The 14,604-nt window shown below is 35.1% G+C and overlaps 1 protein-coding gene across 35 annotated transcripts in view; it reads left to right on the top strand.

The window, feature by feature from the left end:
* Window positions 1-14,604, top strand: part of ABI3BP (ABI family member 3 binding protein) — a 232,156-nt gene that overhangs the window by 194,669 nt on the left and 22,883 nt on the right. For all 35 annotated transcript variants that reach the window (XM_039856992.1, XM_039856985.1, XM_039857007.1 and 32 more), the window contains 4 exons: window positions 2,339-2,467; window positions 2,984-3,052; window positions 9,344-9,553; window positions 14,213-14,321. In XM_039856992.1, the coding sequence (XP_039712926.1) occupies window positions 2,339-2,467; window positions 2,984-3,052; window positions 9,344-9,553; window positions 14,213-14,321 (517 nt within the window). The remainder of the gene's footprint in view (window positions 1-2,338; window positions 2,468-2,983; window positions 3,053-9,343; window positions 9,554-14,212; window positions 14,322-14,604) is intronic.

Genomic DNA, 14,604 nt, shown 5'->3' with positions numbered 1-14,604 from the left:
AAAGGGCAAATTGTTGTATGCCTGTTTGTTTGCATGCTTGTCTTCCCCTACTAGGCTAGGAGCTCCATGATGATAGAATCCTTGGTACATTTTCTCTGACCTCCCAGAACCGAACCTGGTTCTTGGCACATAGAGGATATTTGATAAGTAATTGCCAAGTGAGTAAATTAATGAAATTAAGAATCAGTGAAAACCGAACCAGTCCAGAGCAAAGCTTTTCCTCATTTCTCTTAACAGTTTTTCCACTGGATTTACCAGCAAATCACAGCATGTTCCCCATCTTTCTTCCCTCTCTCCACCATCCCTACTTCCTAAATATTTTGTAGGTGGAATTAGAATAAAAGTGTTAAAGACAGCTGTGAAGATGAAAGTGGTAAAAGTTTATGTGAAAGGGAATGGATGTCGCTCTTTTTATAGGATAAAAGGAGGGTGTGGTGATGGAGAAGCTTTTATGGTATATCACATGCAAAATGAACTCTGGGTTATTTTCCCCATCAGCTGAAAGAGGATCCAGCCTCTTATCCATGCTTCTGGTATCTTCCTGAGTCAGGGATGTGGCCCCAGCAAGGACACCTGGTCTTCCTCATTCATTGAAATCTGGGGTCAAATTGAGTGAGTCACAGACTGAAAGTGATGCCTGAGTGTCTCCCATGAAAACTTGGGGGACTCCATGCACAGGGCTTCCCTGTGAGGCTGTGTCTTCAGCTGCAGCAACATGGCCTTGGTTCCTGCCATATAAAAACCCTTGTTCCCTCCCATCAGTAAGTGTAACTCTGGTATAAATCACCTGGCCTGAAGAAGAACCATGAAGATGTTCCAGAGTTAACTTGTTAATCAACTCTGGCCCCCCACCCACCTCTTGCTATTCACCTCTAACTCAGAGGAAGTGGCTGCATTGAGAAGCCAAATACAAACAAGGGCAGATGTACAGTTTTGCCCTGATTACCATCACAGAAAGTGCATGCTGAATTCAGGAATCAACAAAATGTTCTGGGAGTGCTCCGAACATGTCCTCTCTCACAGATGCCTGTGAGTACAGTCTGAGGCTACCATGTGGCATTTTCCATTTGTACCCTGTCTCCAGATCTACTGAGGCCTCCAAGTTGCCCTCTCCTTGCCAGGGTGAAAGTGTTTTGCCAGCACTTCTGGCTGGGCCTGCCAACTCTAAAAAGCTCCTAAGAGCTACAGTGCAACTTCTCTTGGTTTTTGCTTGCCTTCTCATTGTGGCCCACCTCCACCAGGAGCATTTGCACGGGTCGGATCAGAAGCCCATCTGAGTGACTCATCCATGATTTTCTACTGGGCCATAGTCTTCGGGTCAGTCTTGTACCCCTTGATTATTTATTGTCTGAGAATGATTCCTTTTCCAAGAGGACTATAAGATCCAATCTGGCCTCTGCTGTAGTCTAAACTCCCAGACTGCCCAGACCTTGGGATGGATCCAGTTTTGGAGACATACTAGTGTTTTTACTAGAGGAGACACTTGTATATAACATCTGAAAGCAGCACTGTTCTGACTGCTAGGCCAGAATTATAGGTGTTACCTTGGAAATCTTTTTCTTCTTCAAACCTCCCATGCTTGCCAGTTAATCTCCACATCAGGCCATTCCATCTCCTTGACATCTCTCATGTCTAACTAACCTCTTCTGCCCAGTCTCACTGCTGCTATAGTTCACCTCCCCTGCCCTTGCCTACACAACTGCTTTGTCTCCTCACTTTTCTCTCTGCCACCAGCCTTGTACCCCAACCATTCATCCTTTTCTCATCTGATCTTGTTACTTCTCTATTGAAAATCTTTCAGTGGTCCTTGTTGAAAAATAATGCCCAAATCCATGGTACATGAGGTTCTTCGTTATCTGCCCTTCTCTGCCCCTCCACTTTCAGCCCTCACTGCACCCCAGAGCACTCCTGGCTCTCACTCCTTCACATTAAACATGTCAAATGGTTCCATGCTTCCCTGACTTGGTTCTTCTGGCAACCTCTGACTAGAGTAGAGCTTTCATACCTACCTACTGATCACTTCTCTTCTTTATTGGCAATTTCTCTGTGAAGACATTTCTGCCTTCCCCCAGCCAAAACTCTTCATCTCTCCCTATAAACTTTACTACACCCTCCCCTCTCTGTGACCTTATCCAGTTCTTTCACATTATCTATAATGCTTCATAATATTGACTCACACATCTATCTCGATCAAGGACACCAGAGCTTGTTTTCTCTCTAAGCCTGGCATATAGCATCAAGCTGCATGGTAAGTGCTTAATAAATATTTATTGGATAAATAAATGGAGAACTTGGCAGTGCTCCTATGAAGTCTGACTACTTTGTGTCTCCATTATAGGAATCATTTCATCAGGCCGAGTGACTTCCCCACCTTTGAGAGCAACACTCAGACCTACCGGAGCCCCCTCAGAGAGAACGGAGATAGATAAAAAGGAACCAACAGCTCCCGCCTCCGGAGAATATCTTGGTTAGTAGATCAGTCACTTCCCACTGGATGCTTAGCTACAAAGTACTAAAATATTTCAAATTAAGGGGAAAAGAGTCTCAGTTAAGGTTCATCTATTTTACTCAATTTTATAATTAATATCTTTAAAAATAATACTTCTTTTTAATGCTTCAGTATAGAATATGCTCCTTCCCTTTACAAAGTGCCTAAGTTTTTTTTAGAAAGCCTTCCTGAGAAGATCTAGATTGCCCAGTGCTTCTTACTAAATCACATGTCATTACTAATCACATAGCTCTTAATTTATCGGTATTAGCTACTTGGTTATAATCTTTAAATCATTATTGGTTACACTCCAAAACACCTGCAGCAGAACTAAAAGGCCTTTATTGAGAGTAGTATGAATAACAATAATAATGGAAATCAAAGTAGTGAGCAGTTGACTAGGAGGCATATTAAATATTTATAGTCTTTACTACTTTTTATTGTATCATGAAGCTTTATCTTTTGCCAAAAGTGTTTCCTATATTCCATCCTCAGGTAATGTGACTGACTTTAGCTCAAGTCCAACAAGAGAAACTGATCCTCTTGGAAAGCCCAGATTTAAAGGTATGTATGATTAGTCGCAAATCTTAGCTTTGACAAGGCTATCTTCAGTGGGCGTATCATTTGACTGTTGCTGTGTAATAAACAACCACAGAATCTTAATGTCATACTGTAATAAGGATTTACTTCTCAGATGTGTACAGGCCACCATCATGATATTAACCACATTGGGGTTGGCTAATCTAGAATGTTCTTGGCTGGCTGGTCCTGCTTCTAGCAGCAGGTACAGCTAGGCTTCTTGTGGGTTTGAGCCAGGTCAGATCTTCATCTGTTCATTCTGGTTCCCAGGATAAAGGACCAAGAGTGACTCAGGAGAAGCCATTCTCATGACTAGACAAAGTCAAGAGAGGGAGAATCCAAATACACAACCACATTTTAAGCTCCTTCTTGTATTACACCTGCTAATATTCATTGGCCAAAGAAAATCACACAGCCAAATCAAATCAAGAATTGGATATAAAGAATATTTTTGAACAGTAATCTGATCTAACAAAGTAGAAGAGATGTAATATGATATAGAGCTCAGTATTTTTTCTTTTGTAATATTTCATTCTGAGTATGAAACCTGATCAATTTTAACATATGTATACACCCAAGAAACCATCATCATGATCAAGGTAATGAATGTAGGCACCACCTTCCAAAATTTATAATCCCTCCCTCTCAGTCCTCCTACCCAACCTCCAGTTCCAAGGTAACCATCAATCTGTTTTACTATGGGTTAGTATGTATTTTGTAGAATTTTGTATAAATGTATAAACTCTTTTTTTGGTCTGGTTTCTTTTACTCCATATAATTATTTGGAGATTCATCCATTTTGCTGCATGTATTAAAAGTCCATTCCTTTTTATTACTGACTAGTATTCTATTTTATGAATATATAATAATTTATTTATTAAACCTGTTCATGACATTTGGGTTGTCTCTCTTTTTTTTAATTTTATAAGATTTTATTTTTATTTATTTTTAAAATAAATTTATTAATTTAAATTAGTTTCAAGTATACAGTACATTGGTTAGACATCTATATTGTTCATAAAACAATTCCTCCAATTGCTCCCTCCCTCCCCTGGTCCTCCACTAAGTTGTCTCTAATTTTTTTTTACATTATCAATACAGCTGTTGTAACCATTAATGTACAAGTCTTTGTATAGACATATGCTTTCATTTCTTTTGGACAAATGCCCATGAGGGGAATGGCTAGATTATATGTAAGTGTATACTTACTATTTCAAGAAACTACTGAACCATTTCCACAATCATTGTACTGTTTTACCTTTCCATTAGCAGTGTACGAGAATGCCAGTTTCTCTCCATTTTTGCCAACACTTGGTATGGTCAGTCTTTTTAATTTCAACCATTTAAACAGGTGTGTAGTACTATCTGATTGTGATTTTACTTCGCATATCCCTAATGACTAAGAATTCTGAACACCTTTTCATGTCCTTATTTGCCATCCATATATCTTTTTCTGGTATGTCTGTTCAAATTTTTTATACATTTTTTTTTTTCTTATGGAGTTGCTTATTTTCTTATTGTTGAATTTTGAGTCTTATATTTTCTGGATAGGAGACCTTTTTTAGATACATGGCTTTGCAATATTTCTCCCAATGTGTGGTGTCTCTGTTTAATTTTCATGAAGTTTGGTTTATCAATTTGGCTTTTTAGAGATTGTATTTTAGCTGTTGTATTTAAGAAATCATGGACTAATCAGAGGTTATAAGACCTCCTCTGTTTCATTCTAGAAGTTTTCTACTTTTACATTTAGGTCTATGATCCATATTGAATAAAATTTTGTATGTGATACAAGGAATAAACAAGCTAATTTTATTACTTATGGATATCTAATGATGTTCCAGCATCATTTGTTGAAAAAAAAAAAAACTATTCTTTCTCCACCAGATTTTATTGTACCTTTGTTAAAAATCAGGTGTGTGTATGTGTGTGTGTGTGTGTGTGTGTGTGTGTGTGTGTGTGTGTAACTGGGGGCTCTCCACTCTGTTCCATTGATTCACTTACCTTCACATCAATACCACGGTGTCTGAATTACTGTGGCTTTATAATAAGTGCTGCAAGCAGGTCATGTTAGTTCTCCAACACTGTTCTTGTTTTTCAAAGTTGCTTTGGTGATTCTGAGTCCTTTGGATTTCTACCTGAATTTTAGAATCATCTTGTTAATGTCTAAAAAAAAATAATCTGCTTAGATTTTTATTAGAATGGCATTGAATCTATAGGTCAATTGGGGAAAATTGACAGCTATACAATATTGAGCCGTCCTACCTATGAACATGGTATATCTCACTGTTTATTTAGGTCTTCAGTCTCCCTCACCAATGTCTTACAGTTTTCAGTGTATAGAAAATCATAAAAGTATTTTTATTTCAATTTTCAGTCATTCATTTCTAATATAAAGAAAAACAATTGATTTTTGTACAGTGATTTCATATCCTTCAGCTTGCAAAACATTGGCTTTTTTTATAGATCCATTGGATTTCTACATATAGAACTACATCATTTGAGAGTCAAGTTTTATTTCTTCCTTTCCTACTGGCTTTTTTCTTTCCTTTTTGTATTGGCTAGAGCCTCCAGTAAAATATTGAATAAAAATTATTCCTGATCTTATGAAAAGCATTCAGTCTTTCACCATTACATATGATGTTATCTGTAGGTTTTTCATAGATGCCCTTTATTGCAGAGGTCCCTAACCCACAGGCCACAGACCTGTACTGATCTGTGGCCTTTTAGGGACCAAGCTACACAGGAAGAGGTGAGCAGCGGGGGAGCCAGTGAAGTTTCATCTGTATTTGCAGCCGCTCCACAGCACTAGCATTACTGCCTCAGCTCCACTTCAGGTCTCAGGCATTAGATTCTCATAGGAGCACTGGTCCCTGGTGCCAAAAAGGTTGGGGACCACTGCTTCATTGGGTTGAGAATATTCCTTTCTATTCCTACTTTGGTAAGAATTATTATCAGAAATGAATGCAAGATTATGTATAATTATTTTTCTGCCTTTATTGAGATGATTATATGGTTTCTCTTATTTAGTTTGTTAATATCATGAATTGGGGTTTTTAATATTTTTAATATTGTTTTTTTATTAGTTTCAAGTATACAATACATTGGTTAGACATTTATATAGTTCATAAAATGATTCCTCTAATTGCTCTTTCTCTCCTCTGGTTTTCCACCTACCCAATATATTAATTCTAACTGCATCCCCTATGCTGTGCTCCCCAGCCCTGTGACCATCAATCAACTACTAATTTATATTTTTGTAACCCTTCACCCCATTCTTCCAATCTCCCAACCTCCATTCCCTCTGTCTGTCACCAAATTGTCCACTATATTTTTGAGTCTACTTTTTATTAGTTTGTTCTTTTTGTTCCTTAGGTTCTCCATATAAATGAAATCATATGGTATTTATCTTTTTCTGTCTGACTTATTTCACTCAGCAGAATAACCTCTAGGTCCATCGTGTCATTGAAAATGGTAGGATTTCAGTTTTTTAATAGCTGAGTAATATTCCATTGTATATATGAACCATAACTTCTTTATCCAATCATCTGTTGATGGGTATATGAAGTAATTGTTTTTTAATTTTAAACTAACTCTGTATTCTAGGGACAAATTCTGCTTGCTCATAATGTATTTTCATTTTAATATATTGTTGGATTTAATTTGCTAAAAATTTTTTTGAAATTGTATTCAATAAGGGATATTCGTCTGTGGTTTTCTTGTAATGGCTAAGTCAAGTTTTAGTATAATAATAATGCTGAACTCTGCTCTTCGATTTTCTGAAAGAGTTTAGAACTGGTATTGTTTCTTCCCTAAATGTTTAGTAGTATTTACCAGTGAAGCCATCTGAGCCTCACAATCTTTTTGCAGGAAGGATTTTATGTATAATTCACTTTTTAAAATAGGTATAGAGCTATTCATAATATTTTTCCTTCCCTCATGAGCTTTGGTAATTTTTGTCTTTCAAGTTATTAGTCCATTTTATCTAAGTTGTCAAATTTATTGGCAAATTTATTGAACAAAGTTGTTCACTATATTTTCTTGTCATTTTAATATCTGTAGAATCTTCAGTAATGTCACCTCTCTCATTCCTGCTATTTACCTGTTATCATCATCTTGCTATTTTTTCTATTTTTCCCATTTATTCTGTTCCCTCTTTTCTTTTGTCAGCCTTTCGATTGAGTATTTTTATGATTCCATTTTATCTTCTTTGTTGCCTTATTAGCTAAAACTCTTTATTTTGTTATTTCAGTTATTGCTTTGGAGTTACGCATTTTTGACTTAACAAAATCTACTTTCCAGTGATAATCTACAAGTCCATGAATAGCATGAGAACTATTAGTATAGCAGCTTTTTTTCCTCTTGGCCTTTGAGCTATTGTTGTTATACATTTTACTTTTACATGTATATATCACACTAAATTATTGTTTTCGTGTAAGCAGTAAATTATCTTTTAGAGAGAATTAAATAATAAAAAAAAATTATACTATTTCCAGCATTCTTCATTCTTTTGTGTGGATCCATATTTCTATCTGGCATCATTTTCCTTCTGCCTGCAGGACTTCCTTTAATTTTCTTGTAGCTTGATGAGTCTGCTGGTCATGAATTCTTTCAGCTTTTGAATGTCTAAAAAGTATTTTGCTTATAAAAAAATATATATTTGTTTTACTAGTTATAGAATTCTAATTTTCTTTCAGTATTTAAAGACATTGCTCCACTGCCTTCTCACTTGCATTCTTTCCAAAGAGAAATCTGCCATGATCCTTATCTTTGTTGTTCTACATATAACATTTCTTCTCTGCTTCCTTTAAAGGTTTTTATCCTGGTTTTAAGAAACTTGATTATAATTGGTGTAGTTTCTTCATGTTTGTTGTGCTTAGGTTTCTTTGAACTTTTTGATTTGTGGGTTTTGAGGTATTAACCTCAAGATAAAAAGCCAAAGTGAGGCAACAAGTATGTATTTGAGATTAAAAATAGAAAATAAAAAATAATAGCTATTCCGGAAGCACTGATTCAGGCAGAAACTCAAATAGATTAGGAGACAAAGGCAAGGGACATTTTTGAGAAAGGGAAGGGAGACAATTAAATCAATAGGAGGAAGGCATTTCTATTGGTTCAGATAAGCTAACAGAGATGCTAACTCTAAACAATATTTTTAATTTTCAATTCTATAGTCATCAGACTACAGTCATAATATCTGCTTTCTTGCTATCTTTACAAACAGTTCTTTGGTAAACATGTTACTTTAGGCCTATTCAAAGGGTTATTTTTGCCTTAATATTACAAAGGTTTGAGGCATAAGACATTCAAGACAGTTCCTTGGGGATGGCAACTCTGACTCCATTTTAAAGTAGCTTCATTTATTATGTTTTAGAGGTTCTCATCAAATTTGGAAAATTCTTGGCTATTGTTTCTTCAAATTTTTTTGCCCCCTCTTTTATACTCAGATACTAAAATTACATCTTTATTATACTGCCGGAAGTTATCCCACAACTCACTGATGCTGTTTATATTTTTAATTCTTTTTTATCTCCATTTTAATTTTAGATAGTTGTTATTACTATGTCTTTAAGTTCACTAATCTTTTGTTTTGCAATATCATATCTGTGTTAATCTCACCCAGTGTATTTTGTATCTTATATATTTTAGTTCTCATCTCTAGAAATTTGATTTGGGTCTTTTTTACATCTTCTATGTCTTAATTTTTGACCAGGTGGATTATAGTGACAACTGCTTTATTGCTTTTGTCTAATGGTTCTAACATCTATGCTAGTTCTAGGTTGGTTTTTCCTCATTATGGGTAATATTTTCCTGTTAATTTTATCCTGTTGGGTGCTGGATATGTTTTTTATTCTTAAAATATTTTTGAATTTTGTTCTGGGATACAGCTAAATTACTTGAAACCACTTGATCCTTTTGAGTCTAGCTTCTAAGATTTACTAGGTGAAAACAAAACTGTGTTTAATGTAGGGCTAATTATTGCCCACAACTGAAGCAAAGCCCTTTCCAATGCCCCATCATGAGGTTTAAACTATGCTCAAGGGGAACAAATTACATTTGTATATTAGCATAAGATATACCTACTTAAAAATGTAAATCAACAACCACATCCATATCATGTATTCCAGAGACAGGAGTCTGAGCCATCCACATCACTGCTTTCACCCATCTGCTTATGAGACCAAATATTCTCAAACAGATAATTATATTTACAAGTTTACCTTCTCCTTCTTTACAAGCTCAAAAAAATGGTAAATGACAGAGTCCTCTCTCCTTCAGGTCCTCATGTGCGATACATCCAAAAGCCTGACAACAGGCCCTGCTCCATCACTGACTCCGTCAAACGGTTCCCTGTTGAGGAAGCCTCAGAGGGGAACGCCACCAGCCCACCGCAGAACCCACCTTCCAACCTCACTGTGGTCACCGTGGAAGGGTGTCCATCATTTGTCATCTTGGACTGGGAAAAACCACTAAATGACACTGTCACCGGTAAGATCATGGAATGAGGACTGTTACTATGGTTGGGAAGCTTTGATAATGCAGTGCACTGGGACTTGAGTCAAACTATGGTGAGGCAGATCTCAGGAGTAGCAAGTCAGCCTACTTCTGCTGTCCCTTTGGTACATTATTGTCAAAAGTGTCATATTATGATTTAAAAAAATTATCTTTGTCCTGGTTACGGGCTGTCTGTTAATTTAGCAGGTCTCTTAAATTGCACCTTTCCGTCTTCTTTTAGAAATTTTTTTTGTAATGCGAAGATATAGCTAGTCTTTTCATTACCAAGAAAATTATAGATAATATGTGAGAAGTTGCCACTGCTGATGACATTTAAATCAATTTTCTTTTCAGCAACCCAATTTCTATATTGACCTGGAACTTTCAAGCAGGCTAAAAATTATTTCAATCATTTTAGGAGACATTTAAAAAATTCTATTCCTGGTCAATTTTCTGCTCATCTCAGGAAATTTTGATTATGCTATCACCCACCCAATTCCTCTAAAAATAACTGTGGAAATAAGAAATCCTGAGTCATTCTTTAAATTTGTCATATGAGAATTTAATTCTCAATAGTGAACAGAATAATCAAACCAGAGGGAAAGAGGAAAAGACTTATGACCTAAATCAGCTAGAGGATAAGGCACATAGCCTGAGTAACAAGGTTCCTGCTGTCCATGTCCCTGCGCTGTGCCTGGGATGAGCAGAAAGGCAATAGAGGGGCCCAATAAGAAACTACCAAAAGTAGAGATCAGTACACAAGGGAAGGTGGAGAGTGGGAGATTGAGCATCTGCCAAAAAAAAAAAAAAAACCCCCCTCTATAAATCAAGAAGAAAACAGCAGTTATTTCTCCTCAGATGAAATCATTCAGTCTGGGTAACTTCCAGTGTAAGCAGCTTATCTTTTCGTTTTTTAAACCATATTTCGTGAATTTTCTATTTCATGCAAAGCTTACCTTTGTTTTGAGAACGAACCAGCCACTGCCCCATGGTTCCTAGGAATTTGCCTAGCCCTGCTTCTTTACTTTGGACTATGCCAGTAGGTGCAAAGTTAATAGGTAAGAATATCTAATATCTAAAAATCTAAATCGATATCTAAAAATCAGTCAATCCTTAAGTATTGATTATCTACATGTATGAAAAAGTGCAGAATTTTCAATCCATATACTGTGCTAATAAGGAGTTCCTCTGATAGTCTGAGGCTTAGTTCTAACAAACCAAATGACCTATAAAATTTCATTTGCCTGAAAGATATGGGACCTCAAGTTGGAATTGGTTAATATATCTAATAATCTAATACATATTCACTTATATGTCAATTCTATCTGATTTAACTTTTTAAAGCAAAAAGATTTTCCTTTCTGATTCATTCTGTAACTTTTGTTTTTTAATTATATAAACTTGTAATCTCAAAGAATCATGAAAATGGTATAGTTTATCTCTCCAACCAATTACTTTTGTAACATTGTCACCAAATGTTCATGAGCTGCTTGAGATCTTCCACAAGATAATGAACTTATAATAATTTTCATGGAATAGAACCATATCTCTTTAGCTGTAAAATTTTCTAAATAGAAATAAATTCATATTTAATCAATACTCACCTAATCTGTATTTAAATGTTGGACCATATGTCCTAATGGTCTTTTTCCATTTATTTTTAAATTGTTCATTAAATACCATTTGATTTCAAATATAATCTTTTATAAACCAGCAACTTAGATAATACAGAGATTAATTAATTCTCATGTCACTGAAAATAATTTTATAAGAAAGAATGGATAAAGATAACGAAAAAAGAGTGAAACATATACTTTATTCCACAAGTTGGCTTCTGTCAATAATCTATCTTTTAATTGACGAGCACATATTCACTTCTAGTAAATACATTCAAATTCAGTTGCTTCTACATGGCCTTACAGTGATGTATAAATAGGTGCACCTAAGAAATTGGTTGGGTCCTTGAACAACTTAAAGTTAACTTATAAGATGTTGCTTTATGACATGCCAAGATCAACATGATTTAAATCCCAGATTGACTGTGTTCTAGAAATGCAACTTGGGTATATAATTAGCTCCTTTGAACTTTAGTTTCCTTATTTGTAATAATACCCATTGTTACCAATTTATCATAAGGATAAAATTAAACAGATTTTGAATGTGCAGCATAAATTAGCAATTGTTCAATTAATGTTTGTCAGTAACAGCAGTAGTAGGACAGTTAGAAATAGATTATCATTACTATTTTCATACTCTGTTGACCAGACAGTGATATTCCCAATCTTTAGAAAAAAATTTTTTTCTGTGAAGTGAATTGTCTCATAATAGGCAATAAAACCCTCCAATGGGGGGAAAAAGACCAACTACTCAGCTTTAGTTCTTTATTGATTTTGTTATATCTTTGTTGTTAATGAAATTATAAACAAATATTTTAAAAGAAGAACTATGGACATATACTTAAGAGGCTGCCTTTATCTTCTGAAATATATTCAGAATGTATCTACAAATATTAATTCCAAAATTATTCTATTTTTATAATGGTGGATTTATGAAAAAGCTATTATCACTTTAAAACATTAAAAATGAAAGATATATTTACAAAGCCCAACTATATACATTCAAAAGCTTGAATTCTAAGAGAAATTCTAAATATCTTTTTAATTATGAAGGTAACTTCTAAATCCAGTTTGAAAAAAACAGTATTTCAGGACAAAAATAGTATTAAATCAATCTTTAAAACTTGAGTCAAAAGAAAATTAGATGTGCAATAAGAGTTTCAAGCACTAAAGGGCTGTGGTAATATTAAAAAGAATATCACACCGTTGATGAGGAATGTTCCAAGCAAAAGATGTTTTTTGAAGATGGTAGTTTTCATGAATAACCAAATAGACTATAATATAAGTTGTTCTTTTGGTGACTAAGAAGCACTTTTGAATCTTTCCAATTGGAATCATTCAAATTTTTGTGACCTTATTTTCAAAACATATTACAGGGCTAATAAGGGATAATAAAAGCAACAATAATAATAGGTACCACCTGTTGAGAAATATACATGTGAAATACTATTAAGCACTTGTTATATGTTCCTAATGTAATTCTCAGAAGCAACACAATGAAGAGATATTATTGACATTTTACAGATGGAAAAACCACAACTGAGATGGAGGCAAGTGGCTTGGTCTGTCTCTTTCCATCAAGCCATGCCGTTTCTATTTTTTTAAAAATCAAGTTTCCATTTTAATTACTCCTGTCTTTTTCTAGTAAATATCCCTTCACAGCTGAGGAAAAGATATAAAATGAACATACTGAATTCAGGATCCTCCCCCTCTCTCCCTCTGCACCCTCCATTAGAATTGAAAGCCAACTTAACTGGTAATAAAAAGTGTTGGGAAACAACAAAATACAAACAAAAAATGGTTGTCTGAGAAGAAATACTAAATACCAGCCATTAATCTTTTAACAGCTGCACTGATGTGTCCAGATACAATGTCATTGCCTTCTAGTTTCATTATGAATTTTTGGAAGGATAGTCATAAATTATTCAGAAAGAGTCATGCTCCTTTTTGGATTTTTAAAATACAGCATTAAGAAGCCTTCCCAAATCAAAACTCGTGATTGTAAGTCTCCTGAATTATTCTATAGTTTCAGTTTTATTTCCAGTATCCATCTCCTACTTTTGGTCTCAGTGCTAATAGCAGAAATTTCCAGGTACTTGCCAGCTCCTTTGCAGCCTTCCCCCTTTCCCTAATGCCCACCATTTGTGCATTTCTTCATATTGATGGAGCTGATTCTGAATGGGATTTTGTTGTTGTTTGTTGACTGGGTTCTGTCTGATTTTTTTTAATCCATTGTATGTCAAATGCTTTAAACTGAACCCCAACTGAAAGCAGGGAAAACCAATTAACAAATTTATAAATTATACTCTCATATTCTGAAAATCTTTCTCTTTTGATTAGTTCATGGAAACATGCCTTTAAGTGAAATTTATGCAGGGCTCTATGAGGACTTTAAGGACATAGTTTCTTTCTACAAATACAAGGATAATTATCAAGGGGGGCATGTATAAGCAGTATATACAAAACTTAAGTAACTTATGTAAGCAGTAGGTATAAAAATCCCATAATTCTATGGTTCAAAGTAATGGTTTGGTTAACTGTTATTTGCTGCTAGGATTTTAAACTCAGAGAAGATTTTTGCAGCAGTACATTGTACTCAGTGGCTTTTTCCAAACGGTATTGTAAAGCCCCATAGAGCAGGAAACACAGCTCTTACTCAAACACCATTCCACATACAGTGCTTTCCAACAACGGCAGATTGACTTACCTAATAAAATCATAGGTTACCAGTATCCAAAGCTACCATAGGAGAGTCATTGGTCATCACAGTTGTCAGGCTTTCCCTGCTCCAGTAAAGGAAAAGCAGAGATGGTCAATGAGAACTCCCCAAATGCTTTGGAACCTTCGTCACCCACTGACTATGCCCATCTGGAAATTGCTAATGTATACGATGAATATATAATGTATAACATATAAGATCAGAACTGCAATCTGAGTTGCTCATTTTTATGAGTGATTTTATTATGCTACTAGTGTCAAGAACAATTAAATCAGCTGAACATAAAGACAAGTATCTGTTGGCTTTTTCGCTTTTCAGAATATGAAGTTATATCCAGAGAAAATGGATCATTCAGTGGGAAGAACAAGTCTGTTCAAGTTACGAATCAAACCTTCTCCACAGTAGAAAATCTAAAACCAGACACAAGGTAAGCCACTAGTGCTATTACAGGTAAATTTGGAGAGTGCAAAAGTCATAACAAAGGAATAAAATGACATCATCCCTCTTTGTCTTAAGGGAGGGTCTAGTTTCCATTTCACTCTTTGCCTGTCCATACATAGCACTAGATACTTCTAAAGTCATGTTTTGCAAATATGCAAATTATTGGTGGAGATACAAGAGCTAACAAGATGGTCTTATAAGCTAACAGTATAACTGGGAACACTGAAAAATAGAAGGCCATTAGTACCAAAAGTTGATGTTAAATACCA

Source organism: Pteropus medius, unplaced genomic scaffold (genome assembly GCF_902729225.1).
Source record: "Pteropus medius unplaced genomic scaffold, Ma_sr-lr_union100, whole genome shotgun sequence".
Classification (NCBI taxonomy): domain Eukaryota; kingdom Metazoa; phylum Chordata; class Mammalia; order Chiroptera; family Pteropodidae; genus Pteropus; species Pteropus medius.
The sequence above is the reverse complement of the archived record's forward strand: the minus strand, read 5'-3'. Positions and strand labels throughout refer to the sequence as shown.